Here is a 12,757-nt window from a genome sequence, read left to right as displayed (position 1 = left end):
AATAATGTTAGCTCTCATTAGATCACACTAATAATTCCTCTTCTTGCATTTAACTCTTTAAACATTTTTTAAAAATACTTATTCATTTATTTATTTGGCTCGCCAGGTCTTAGCTAGGGCCCACGGAATCTTTGATTTTTGTGGCAGCATGTGGAATCTTTAGCTGCGGCATGAGGGCTCTAGTTCCCTGACCAGGGACCAAACCCAGGCCCCATGCATTGAGAGCGCGGAGTCTTAGCCACTGGACCTCCAGGGAGTCCCTCTTTAAACATTTTTCATTGTAAGGCTGGATTTCTGGGTTTTCGTGGGGACTCTGTTTGGGGGGAAGGAAGGGCATGGGAGTGACCTGCCTCTCTTTTCCCATTTCAGCCTTGTCCTAAAGTAGGATTCTAGAAAGAATGACTTTCCTCTCTGAAGCATATTCTTAAACACACGCACACATGCTGGCTTGCTTCCCTAAAAACCCCGAGGCCCTGCAATCTGGCTAGAAAAGAAAGAAAACCATTCCAAGATATTTAATTGTACAGGGAGCTTACAGGATTGATCGAGAGCTTAGCTTTTTACAATAGTCCAGTGAATAAGAAATGCTCCTGACAAACGATCAATGATAGGATAATCACTCTTTATCCCCCTCCTCATTCTTACCTCCTTTCTTCCAGGAGAACAGGGTTCAGAAGTCAAAAATCTTTATAGACGCCGCTTTTAAATTAAGCAGAAAATAGACATTGACATATTTGTTAATCTCCCCTAAATCATTACCGGGACTGGCTGCCTTGCTCTACAAGGAGAGGGGCCTTCGTGTGCTGCACGAGGGTGTGTAACCAGCTGAAGAGCAGCCTTTTATTTGTAGAAAATAAAATTGAGAAAACCTTTTATTCCCCCTCTTTAAGTACACTCATCTTTCTCATGGGCATTTAAAAATGCATACCTTCTCTACTAATGTCTTTGCCTTGCTTTGCTGCTTTTGGAGAGGTAGGTCTTGAACTATAATCAGAGGCATCGCCAAAGGAATCAGACCCTGCAGGCTTTGGCGGGGTACTCTGGGATCCTCCTAGTCTCCAGAGGGCCAGGCTGTCGGAGGGTTTATTTCATTTTTCTTTCAGAGTTCTAGAATAGCTTGACTGGGTAGATGAGAATTTTGTTAAGTCCGGGTACTAGCCTGTGTCCCTCCAGCTGGTAAAGGGACCAGTTATCCCTCCAAGGCCTCGTTCCCAGAAGGGCCTGTTCCTAAGCCCAGAAGTCCTCCCACTCTGCACCCAACGCTGAGCTGTGCTCCTAACTCCGCCTAACACTGGACCAGACTCTCTAGCCAGTTGCGCTCCTGTGGCCACTGCTTAGCCACTTTCAGTACTATTTAACGTACAGACTTCCGAGACAGCCAGAGCCAAGTATAAGTCCTGACTTCTCTACCTAAGAGCTGGGTGCCCTTGGGCAAGTCACTGTCACATTTCAGATCTTGGTATCCTCATACCCTGTCTGTAAGGTTGGGTTAGCATAAGGATTAGAGACGGTCTGCCTGAAGCAACTTGGAAGGTGTTCAGTAACGCTGAGGTGGTCTGCTGGCAGGCGTGGTGTTAGCTGCTGACCAGACCCGGGTCTGAGCTGTGGTTCCTCATGAGCTGTGTGAGCCTGCAATCATGAAGTGCAGCGCTGGCACACGGGAAGTGCTCCATAGATGGTGTGCGTTACACACGGGGCACATATCTGTACGGATGTCATTGGCCCAGAGGGGGAACGCTGTGAGGGTCTGGAAGGCCCTATTCAGCCACGTGCACGGCCCTGCCGTCCCTGGGCCCCCGGCGGGACTGTGATCTTCCCTGCTGGTCTCATAGTGCCGCAGGGGTATTGTGAGTTCAGTTGTGTGGTCCCCAAATCGTGTCCTGCTCTTCAGAGCCATGGACTGTAGCCCACCAGGTTCCTCTGTGGGATTTTGCAGGCAAGAGTACTGGAGTGGGTTACCATTTCCTTCCTCAGGGGATCTTCCTGACCCAGGCATCTAACCCCTGTCCCCTGCATTGGCAGGCAGATTCCTGACTGCTGAGCCACAGTTCCAGACCACCACGATAAAGTGACTATTGCAATGAAGTGAGTCCCATGACTTCTTTGGCTTCCCGATTCATAGAAGAGCTATGCTTGTACTATACTGTTGTCTGCTAAGTGTGCAATAGCATTATACTATCTTATAAAACTATGTACACACCCTAATTTAAAAATACTTCAGTGCTAAAAAGCAGTTACCATTTATCTGAGCACCTTCAGTGAATCATAATCTTTTTGCTGGTGGAGGGTCTTCCCTTAATGTTGATGGCCGCGGACTGATCAGAGCGGTGGCTGCTGCAGGCTGGGGCAGCTGTGGCCGTTTCTTAAAATAAGACAAAAGTCAGGTCTGCTGCATCGACTGACTCTTCCTTTCACCAACGACTTCCCTGTAGCGTGCACTCCTGCTTGAGAGCATTATTTGATTTCACCATAACAAATGCAATTGCAGGTATACCTCGCTTTATTGCATTTTCAAACTTTTTCATTATTATTATATTCCTCATGGTGATCTGTGATCAGTGACCTTTGATATTATGTTTTGATATTTTTGTACTTGTTTTGGCATTTTTTTATCCATAAAGTATTCTCTAGGTATGTATGCCTGTAACAGGGGGCGATATCCTAGCCACTCACATACAGAGTGGGGTTTATTGGCCGTGTTGTCTTGGTCTGGTTGTGGAATGAGACAGAGGTGGCACCTCAGCTTTATCAGGCAGGATGCTGCCATCCTCTGATTTAGCCTTTTTTTAAGTTTTAAGGAATACCACTGCCAAAACACGTGTCCACATAAGCCAGGAACACACACAACACAATGTGCATAAGCTTCAGGAGCCCAGCTGCTGCACGCGGGGCCTGGCTTGGCCCCATCTAGCTCTGTGGCCTCAGTAAGTTACATAAATAAGCAATGCCTCGATTTCCTCACCTGTAAGATGAGGATAATAGGAATGCCAACCTCATACGGTCGTTGTAAGGATTAAACAGGTCAATGGATGAAAAGCACTTAGTGTCCTGTATATATTAGCTTTGGTTAACTGTACGCACTAGGGGGCTAAGATAAACTTTTTTTTTTTTTTAGTGGCACTTATTTTTCTAATTTTTTCCATTTCATAAAATTTTATAGAAAAGTTACAAGAATGGTACCGTGAACTTCTGATGCCCTGTTCTCAGATTCACCTCCTGTTGCCATCTTGTCTGACTTGCTTTACCATTTTCACATGCACATGCTGCCTCGCTCACTCTCCCCACACACGTACACGTTTTCTTTCAACCATCTGAGATAATTTGTAGACATCACGCTCCTTTGTCCATACATATTCAGCGTGTGTTTCTAAGAACACAGACTTTCTCTTACATAAGCAAAATACATTTATTAAAATCAGAAGCTATAACACTGATACAGTACTACTGTCTAATCCATGATTCATATTAAAGTTTTACCAGTTGTACTAATAATTTCCTTTATAGCCTTATAGCTTTTTTTTGCGGGGGGGAGGGTGTCCAGATCTGAGATCTAATCTCAGAGCACGTGTTGCAATTTATCATCCAGGATTTTGTCTCCTTTAATCTGGGATAGTTCTTGGGCCTTTCTTTGTCTTTCATGATCTTGACATTGTTTAGAAAGTCCAGGTCACTTTCTGTAACATGTTCCACAGTTTGGGTCTGTCTTACATTTCCCTGGGGTTAGATTCAGATTATGCATTTTGGGCAGGAATATTGCAAAAGTGATGTCATGTCCTCCTCAGGACGTTTCCTCAGGAGGCACGTGACGTCAGCTTGTCCCTCTCTCGGCGCTGGTCAGCTTTGATTACTTGTTTAAGGTTTTGTTCACTGTAGCGTTGTCATCTTCCCCCTTTGTAATTAGTAAGTAATTTGTAAGGAGATACTTTGAGACTATGTAAATATCCTGTTCCTCGTCAAATGCTCACGCACAGTTTTAGTATCTATTGATAATTCTTGGCAGAATCAATGACTGTGATGGCTGTAAAATGGTGATTTTCTAACTCTGCCATTCCTTCTCTATTAGTTGTTGGACTGGGGAGAGGGAGGGCTTTCTTTTCCCTTCTCTTCCATTTAATTACGTGTGTCAGGGTGACTTACAGGTTCTTATTTAATTACATAAATATTCAGCCCGATGCTCAAATTGTCCCAGATTTAGCCTGCCGGAACACCTTCTCACTGGCTCTTGTGTCTTTTTTTTTTTTTTAAGAAGTTCTTTCTTTTGGCCACACAGCATGTGACATCTTGGTTCCTTTATCAAGGATCAAACTTGCGCCCCCTGCAGCAGAGGCACAGAATCGTAACCACTGGACCACCAGGGAAGTCCCTCCTGTGTCCTTGTGGCATGCCCGGTCAGCTTTCCCACTTTTTGTGACAGTACATTCCAGGTTCATCTTAATGTTTCTCCTGCCCCAGCCCTGGAATCAACCATTTCCCCAAAGAGTCTCTTGGTTCTTTTTATTGGAAAAGAAAAGATCTTTGCTTCCCTATCAAGGGTATTATACCTGTGACCATCTCATCTCAGAAGAAGCTGGTCAGCTCTCCTCCCAGGAATTCTCCAGACTGGTCCAACTGGAATGAATGGGCCTCCATCTCGTCTCACAGTGGGGGGCCCACTGTTGTCATGCCGTGTACCTGCTTTGGAAAGAAGGCTGCTGAAGGGTCAGGGGCCCAGTGTGATCGGTCAGTGTCAGAGCCCAAGGAAGGATTGCCCTCCCCACTTCTCATCACAGCTTCAAAGTAGTGATGGGTTTAAAAAAAAAAAAGTGGACTTGGGTATCCAAAAACCTCATAAAACCGAAGCTAGGTACTAGAGTTCCACCCCTGTTCTATTAACATGTGTTTATGGATGATACTTACAGCTCGCTCGGCAGCCCAAGGCTGTTTATGGCTTGTGATTCACAGTGAAAAGCGAGGCCCGTTCCAGACAGACATGCTTGAAATAGACCCTTCTCTTCTGCATGCCATCACCTGTGGTCATGCAGTTGTTTGTCAGCTTTGGTGACCACGCACTTGAGGTTGTCGCCAACACCAGGGGCTGTCACCTATTGCTCCTTCAGCTAGACTTATGCCTCCTTGCTAGGCAGGCAGCTAAATTTTTGGTATTGATTGCACGTCTCATTCTGAGTGTCATTAGGGAAAAAAGTACAACGGAGCAGCTCCTCTCCTGGGATACTGGTGAGTGGGAGCGGGAGGCTCCTTGTTATAAGGAATTCCACAGTCTCATCTATTGAGTGAGGGTGCCATGTGCTTTTAAGTTTGCTGATCCAGATGGGGTTTGTGGACTGTCTTTTATTTATTAGGCTGTGCTGGGTGGGTCTTAGCTGCGGCATGCGGGATCTAGTTCCCTGACCAGGGATCAAACCTGGGCCCCCTGCGTTGGGAGCACGGGGTCTCAGCCACTGGACCACCAGGGAAGTCCCCTGCCTTTCTCTTTTCTCCTCCTCTCCTTTTAGCCTAAGAACTAGAGTGTCTTTGTCACAGTGGTCAGGGGTTGGCTCTGGCCATAAATCCAAGCAGGAGACAAGGAGGCATGCTAATCCATCGAGCCGGCATGAGACATGTGCTTCAGGCTCTCACTGGGGTGGATTCTAACTGATTTCAGGTTAAGAGTATCCACATGTGAGTTTAGAGCTGTGAAGCCAGGCAGCTCCCAGCTTTGAGGAGACGGCAGGTCCTCCGGGTGGGCAGGTGACCAGACGTGGGGAGGGAAGCACTGCTGGCCGGTGTGTGGAGGTGGAGGGTGTCCCAGCTGGTTCATGTTTGGGGCGGGGCGGCCCTTCTGGGGCTGCTCACGGGGCGCGCAGTGTCCTTCGTGGGGACCAGGGGCCCACTGTCAGTGAGGTGGGGAGAGGCCTCCAGGAGATGGTTGGCACCTGCTTGGGGAGTGGGCCCCCCAGAGGCTGCTTGTGGGACTGTCACCCCCACCGGGAAGGGCCCCACGGCAGGTCTGGTGTCCGCGGGGTCCAGTTATCAGCAGAGGCAGTGAAGACAGCGGAGAGCCGGGCCTCTGAGCCCCCGAGACCATGGCCACTCCCGAGGAGGGCCCCTGGCCCCCCGCCCCTGACAGTCTGTCTCCTCGCAGGCACCCCCGAGCTCAGTGCGGCCGAGCGGAAGGAGCTGGAGAGCAAGCTGAAGGAGCGGGAGGAGTTCCTCCTTCCCATCTACCACCAGGTGGCCGTGCAGTTTGCGGACTTGCACGACACCCCAGGCCGCATGCAGGAGAAGGGAGTCATTAACGTGAGTAGGCGGCCGCCGCTTCTGAGCCCGGCTTGTCAGAGACGCACACGCACACCCGGGCTCCCTCCTCGGGAGCTGTTGGCTGTGCGTGGAGGAGACCGTGTTCTCTTCTGGAGAGGAGACCTCTTCCCTCCGCTATGCCCGTTATCATCCTAAAACTGTTCATGATTTAGGTTCCTGGGCACTCCTCAGGAGGCAGGCTCCATTTTACTGGTGGGAAACTGAGCCCCATGCAGTCCCCTGGGGACAGCCACCCCAGAGGTCCTGGAGTGGGTTGCCATGCCCTCCTCCAGGGATCGTCCCAACCCAGGGATCGAACCCAGGTCTCCTGCATTGTAGGCAGATTCTTTACCATCTGGGCCAGCAAGGAAACTCAAAACCTGCATGCAAAGTTGAGCTATCTGCTCAAAACCAGTTCCACACTCTGGCTCTCTGGAAATTCGAGACACCCCCCTCCCCCAGAATGTCTCCAGCACGTGCGGGCCTGCCGCCAGCCAGGCCATCCCTGCACGGTGCTGGGGTCAGGGGTGCGTTGGGTGGTGGCTCTGAACTGGGGAGATGTCTACAGGGGCTGGGAGCTCACGGCCGGCTCTCAGGTCTCCGAGGCACTCGCTGGAGAGTAGGGTTTGCGCCCGTGGAGTGCCTCCGGCCTGGGCACCGAGCTGGGGTGACTGAGCTCACTGTTGTCCCGGGGTAGGACATCCTGGATTGGAAGACTTCACGCACCTTCTTCTACTGGCGGCTGAGGCGTCTGTTGCTGGAGGACCTGGTCAAGAAGAAAATCCACAACGCCAACCCCGAGCTGACCGACGGCCAGATCCAGGCCATGTTAAGGCGCTGGTTTGTGGAGGTGGAGGGAACCGTGAAGGTAGGTGGGCGCCCCCGGAGGAACCTTCATGCCCTTCCTCACCCCCCACGCCCAGCACTGCCCGGCTTGGCATCTGAGAGTCTCTGGGCCTCGGGAGGGGGAGGGGGGTACGGGCCTCAGCCTGTGTCCTCCCCGCCGTCCTAACGGCTTGTGAGATGGGCGATCAGGCGTTCCTTGCAGCTTATTCAGCAAACCTTCCTGAAGGCTTCCCATCAGTATATACTGGCCAGGGAGAGAAGCAGACACTGCTCCCGTCCTTGCTGAGCCCACCACCAAGGCAGGGCGGCTGAGCCATCATGCGGTCACGGACAGGAGTGGCCGACGTCAACCACGGCAGACCCGGGGCTTCGCAAAGCGCAGAGCCTAACCCACTCTGTGGGAAGATTTCTAGAAGCGATGTCTCAGCAGAGACCTGGGAGCAGAGTAGGAGGAAGCAGAGGGAAGGCCGGGCTGGGGCACGGGGGTAGTGTTTCAGGCAGCAGGAGCCGCGCGCGCCAAGCCTGGTGGCGGGAGTGCCGTGCGTGGGACACCGCGGGCTCTTCAGGATGGCCCAAGCCGGGGCGGGATAGGGTGCGGGGGAGCAGGGCTCTGTCCTGGGCTCTGCGGGAGCCGCTGAGGGCAGAAGGGGCTGCTGTGATGGGTGCTACCCCTCAGGGGCTGCGCTGAGGGGGCAGGAGCCGGACAGCAGGGGACCCTGACGCGGGCACTAAGGCTGCCGCTGAAGGTCTTCGGATCTCAGGTCCACCCTGCAGGGAACCGCAGGCCGGGCATCTCCCGGGGGTGACCGCACGGGGTAGGGCGGGCACAGTGCCCACTGAGGCCGCATCCCCAGCGATCCTGCCCCGGGGCTGAGTTCAGGACCCCGTGTCCCCAGCGATCCTCTCAGGAGCTGCAGCTGGGCCAGCCAGGAACCATGGAACTGCCTCTGGAACCGTGGGCTGCATAAGACCGTCCACGGGAGGATGGGCAGGAAAAGTTGGAACTTTCATTTCTGTTTATTCTTACTAAGTAAAAGCAATCAACCTTTATTCATAGTGAGTATCTGGATTGAATCATAAACATCATATATACATTTTATCAGGATATGGGTACTTATGTGCTGGAAATACACTTCTCTCTTCCTGGTAGCCGCGCGACAGGTGGTAACTGCCGGCTTAGAGCACTGCTGCGGGCTGTTGGAGGGCTGCTTGGAGGGCCGGGTGGCAGGCACGCTGGCCTCCTCCCAGGAAGTGGCGCCTGAGGTCTCCACTGACTGTTCCCAGGAAGCAATTCCAAAGCCTGCTGTCAGTTTTAAAGTCAGCGGGTCGGGGTGATTCTAAGATTTCCCTCTGTGTTAAGTCCCCCGGTTTCTTTACGACTGAAAAGCTGCCTTGGATAAATATTTCAGCTGTGCAGCCGGGGAGCACAGCCTTCTGTGACTTGTGGTTCAGGTTCAGGTCAGTCTGTGGCATCATAATTGAGTGAGACGATTTTCTCAGTGGCCACTGGCAGCTTCGCGCGGAAGTTGGCATTGAAAGTCACGCAAGTGTAAAATAAGAGGTTGTTCTGCAGTTCGGAGTGGCCGGCCAGGTAAATGGAGTGTGCATGGGCCGCCGGGAGAGGGCCTTCCTCTTGCGTGAGTCACTGACAGACGCGCACGGCCTGGTTTGGGGGTGCCCCCACCTCCCGCCCCCCGGGGACGCCTGTTGGGAAGCAGGTCGCACCTCCCCTGTCGATGGAGGGAACAGTCGCCCGTGTGCACACGCTCCTGGCTGAAGGTCAAGTGCAGAAGACACCCCGACTCAGGAGGGGAGACCAGAGGCTCCAGGACCCAAATGTACCGCTCCCCCCATCTACAGAAGTCAGCGTTCCCTGGAGCCCTCAGGGCAGGGGGACAGAGAGAGGAAGGGCGGGTGATCTCTCTGTGTGGCTTTGAAACCTCCTTCTGGATTCTGCGGGCTCAGCAGAACTCGGGTTAGTGGGAGGCAGGTGATAAAATCTGCGGCGCCCTTGAGAGCAGAGAGTGTCGCCCTGTTGAAAAGCCGTGTGGCTGCCTCGGAGGGGCCACGCCTGCTCGGTGCTTGGGAATAAGGGGGCACCTCAAAACCCGCACCTTCCCTCGGTTCTTCAAACGGAGGTGGGTGTGGTGTGCTATGGCCACGCCAGGTCTGGAGCCTGGCTTGGCCCTGCTGATCCTTACTGTGGTTACAGGTAAGGAAGGACGCTTAGCGTAGGCGTCTGTGGGCCATGCTGTGTGTTCCTTCTCATAGAAATTTCTTTGTTTTAAATCTTAGTCCTGAAAAAAGAGATTCTGGGACAGCAAGTCTGAAGACACCGTGATGTGTTATAACTGAGGAGCAGAATTCTTTTGTCTCCCTTAGAGGACTCTGTTAGCATGAGTTATGGGACTCTGTTTGAATCCACAGGGGCAGTCCCACTGTAGGAAATAGTAGGGTTTATGGTTCGTAGTTTGACTGCAGGCAGAAGAGAAGCATCGCCACAGTTCCCTGAAAAAATAAGAGCTTAGGTTCAATCTGGCTGTCGGAACAAGGCACAAGTATGTCTCACGGGCACGTTTCCTCTGCTGACTCTCAGATCCACAGTTGAAGGTGTGTGTTTTTCAGACAGGCTGACTTCCCACCCACACAGTAGCTCCCCCCATACAAGCTCCAGTAGAAGAAATTGAGAAGGATGTGTTTTCTGAAATCTTAACACTTTTTGGATCCTGCTTTGCCATTTGCTGGCTCAGACGCACTTAACCCTCCCTTTCCTCACGTGTAAAACAGGGATGTTGTTTGCTTCACAAGGTTCAGGGCATTTTTAACGACGTTGTAAGACTGTCTGGCGCTCGGCTTCCTCCTCCCCCTCAGCGTGGCGTGTTAGAAGGCGGGCTCAGTAACCGGGTAGCTCAGAATGGTGGTGGGAGCCGCGCGCCCCGAGTGCTCTCAGGCCGTTCTCTGACTTCTTGTTGTTGCCGAGTCGCTCAGTCGTGTCCGACTCTTTGTGACCCCATGGGCTGTAGCCCGCCAGGCTCCTCTGTCCGTGGCATTTCCCAGGTGGGAACACTGGAGTGGATTGCCAGTTCTTTCTCCAGGGGGTCATCCCGACTCAGGGAACAAACCCGAGTCCCCTGCATTGGCAGGCGGATTCTTCACCTCTGAGCCACCAGAGAAGCCCCTGACTTGGCCCGAATCTGTCCACGGTGCTCCCTTACGAGCCAGGAAGCTATAAATCCATTCTTCTTCTGGGTTCCCAAATGAGACGAATGGCCAGTGGAGGCCCTCGTGAAGTCGGTAGAGGAAGAAGCACCACTGATAGGGTCATCTGATTTCCACTGTCCCCAGGCTTCCCGTTGAACAAGTCTCAGGCATCAAACTTCCGATTTAGAGCCAGGAAGGGAGGAGGTAAGGTAGACTCTGGGCAGCAGGAACGGGGTTGGGGCAGCTCTCCAGAAATGAGGTCCAGCAGGCCACCCCAGCCCACGGGGCTACTGCTGCTATACTCCAAAGCCTCAGGAAAAAAAAACAAACGCTTTTCAGAGATGTCTCCAGGCTGCTCATAAGGTGAGTTATCTGCAGGGTCTGGGCTTCGGGCTCACTTCCATCAGCCCGCGGCCCACTCACCCCCAGGCCCTGCTCCACCACCGAGTAAGGAGGCCTTAACAGCAATCCGATACATTAGGAATGAAACTTTCCCAACAGGTCATTTAGATTTTGTAAGATAGACTAATTACTACACACAATTAGTGAGCCGAGTCTTGCCAGAGATACTGACCCACGGATGCACCGCCGGATAAAGGGCCTGCTGAACACGCACTGTAAGGCCATGCTGCTCCGACCTTTAATCATTGATGCTTGACTGGTGTTAAAACTTTCCGGTTGGGATGAGTGCAGACAGGTAACATACGGGCCCAGGCCTGTCATGAGATGAGCAGCCCAGCATGCCACAGGTGCTTGAAACCCACAGTGGGAGCCACGTTTTCATAATTTCAATGAGGGAGATGATGACAGCAGAATGTCGGCCCGTCCTGGGTGGAGTGACGAGCCTCGCTGCTCTGTTCTGGGAGGGCAAACGAGCAACTGCAGACTCCCTGGCCCTGGGTGTGGGGAGCGTGCTCCCAACAGCAGAGCAAACCCTCCCAGGTCTGTTGTAAAAAGAACCCGTGGGGCTGCAGTGCCTGCGTTTGTTGATTCTCGCTAAAAACGCTGTTGACCAGGATCGCGACCCCGTGGCCACTGTGTGCTCAGCGCTACAGTTGACACTTGACCAGGGTTGGACTTGGGGGTCGTTGTCCACTCATATTTTGAGTGACCAGCAAACCATTCATATAAGGGGGCCTACATTTTCCAGACCTTGGGACGTGTTGCCTTAATTCCATCTGGGGACTTTTCCAGTGTTTGAACACCTAGCGTGCTCTGGCTGCAGGAGGGGACGGGAGAGCCGTGTTCTCTGGAGGGCAGCGGGCCTGCCAGTGCAGCGTCTGAGCATCGTTAGAAGCAGGCATCTCGTTAGCTAATACATTACACCAATCAAGGAGAGTTATCTTAAGCCACAATTAATCTGCTCCCTGGCATATGTTGATAGGAAAGCATCATGCTGTTTCTTAATTAAAAGCAAACGGATTAAAAATGATTAATAAGAGTATTAAATATTCTCCTAAACTAAAGGCTTTGGAATTCTTGGGTAAATCTAGGTTTCCCCACCCCCACCCCATTCTGAAACCCAAGAAGCATGCATTGTTTTCTTTTTTCCTCCCCCTAAATCCTCGTAAGTAAGGGCATGTGCAGAAGTCCAAATTACCAAGGTGGAGATGGGCACGTTGGCACGCCATACGTGAGTGGGGTGGACGGGGCCTGGCACGCGATGCTAAGACCACTGAGCCTCGGGGACCATCGCCACCCCCACCCTTGTTGATAGAGAGTGGTGTGGTGCCTCCTTTTTCCCAGAACAAAATACTCGCCTGCCGTTCAGCCTCGGGGTGCCAGCATCCTGCCTGCACATGGAGCGGGGGGACAACCCCCCCCACCCCCAGCCTTGCCCTGTCCTGGCCGCCCGCCCGGACCAGGAGAACTGACCCTTTCACCAGTGATTGATTACAACCAGGGATGGGCAAATTTGGGGCCAGCAAAGGAAATGGACGAAAGAACTAGAAACGGCACCTCACTGATCCTTAATCCTGGGGCTCCTTAATCGTTCCATTGTGAAGGACTCCTTAAGACTCATTAGAAACGTGGAAGTCAGTTACAAGGTATATAATAAACAACCAGCCCCCACGGACTCACCGGCCAAGGCAGAGATGGGGACGGGAGAGTCTGGAAAGAGACCCTTATTTTTAAAGGCCGTGAGTGGAGTCTTAGGAAGCAGCGCGGCTCCTGGCCCCCCGCATGCCTCCTCTAGCGGGTGTGGTGGGGATGCGCCCTCTGCACTGGGCAGGCCCCCGGCGTCCCAGCCGCGGCGTAGGCGCCTCTGTGGGTACCCAGGCTTCCCGAGCCGTCCCCCGAGCTCCCTAACGCACCCGCCTATTAAATTACAGCGCCCAACTCATTGTCATTCTGACTTTGACTCGGTTAGTGATAACCGAGGAGGATAGCGCACCTTTAAATGACGAGCTTTGTGTTTAATTACCCAAACAAA

The 12,757-nt window shown here is 52.3% G+C and overlaps 1 protein-coding gene across 5 annotated transcripts in view; it reads left to right on the top strand.

The window, feature by feature from the left end:
• Nucleotides 1–12,757, top strand: part of ACACA (acetyl-CoA carboxylase alpha) — a 277,348-nt gene that overhangs the window by 259,906 nt on the left and 4,685 nt on the right. For all 5 annotated transcript variants that reach the window (XM_061142719.1, XM_061142724.1, XM_061142721.1 and 2 more), the window contains 2 exons: nt 6,122–6,276; nt 6,974–7,144. In XM_061142719.1, coding sequence (XP_060998702.1) covers nt 6,122–6,276; nt 6,974–7,144 — 326 coding nt within the window. The remainder of the gene's footprint in view (nt 1–6,121; nt 6,277–6,973; nt 7,145–12,757) is intronic.

Source organism: Dama dama, chromosome 5 (genome assembly GCF_033118175.1).
Source record: "Dama dama isolate Ldn47 chromosome 5, ASM3311817v1, whole genome shotgun sequence".
In the NCBI taxonomy this organism is placed as follows: Eukaryota; Metazoa; Chordata; class Mammalia; order Artiodactyla; family Cervidae; genus Dama; species Dama dama.
This window is presented reverse-complemented; position numbering and strand designations above follow the sequence as displayed.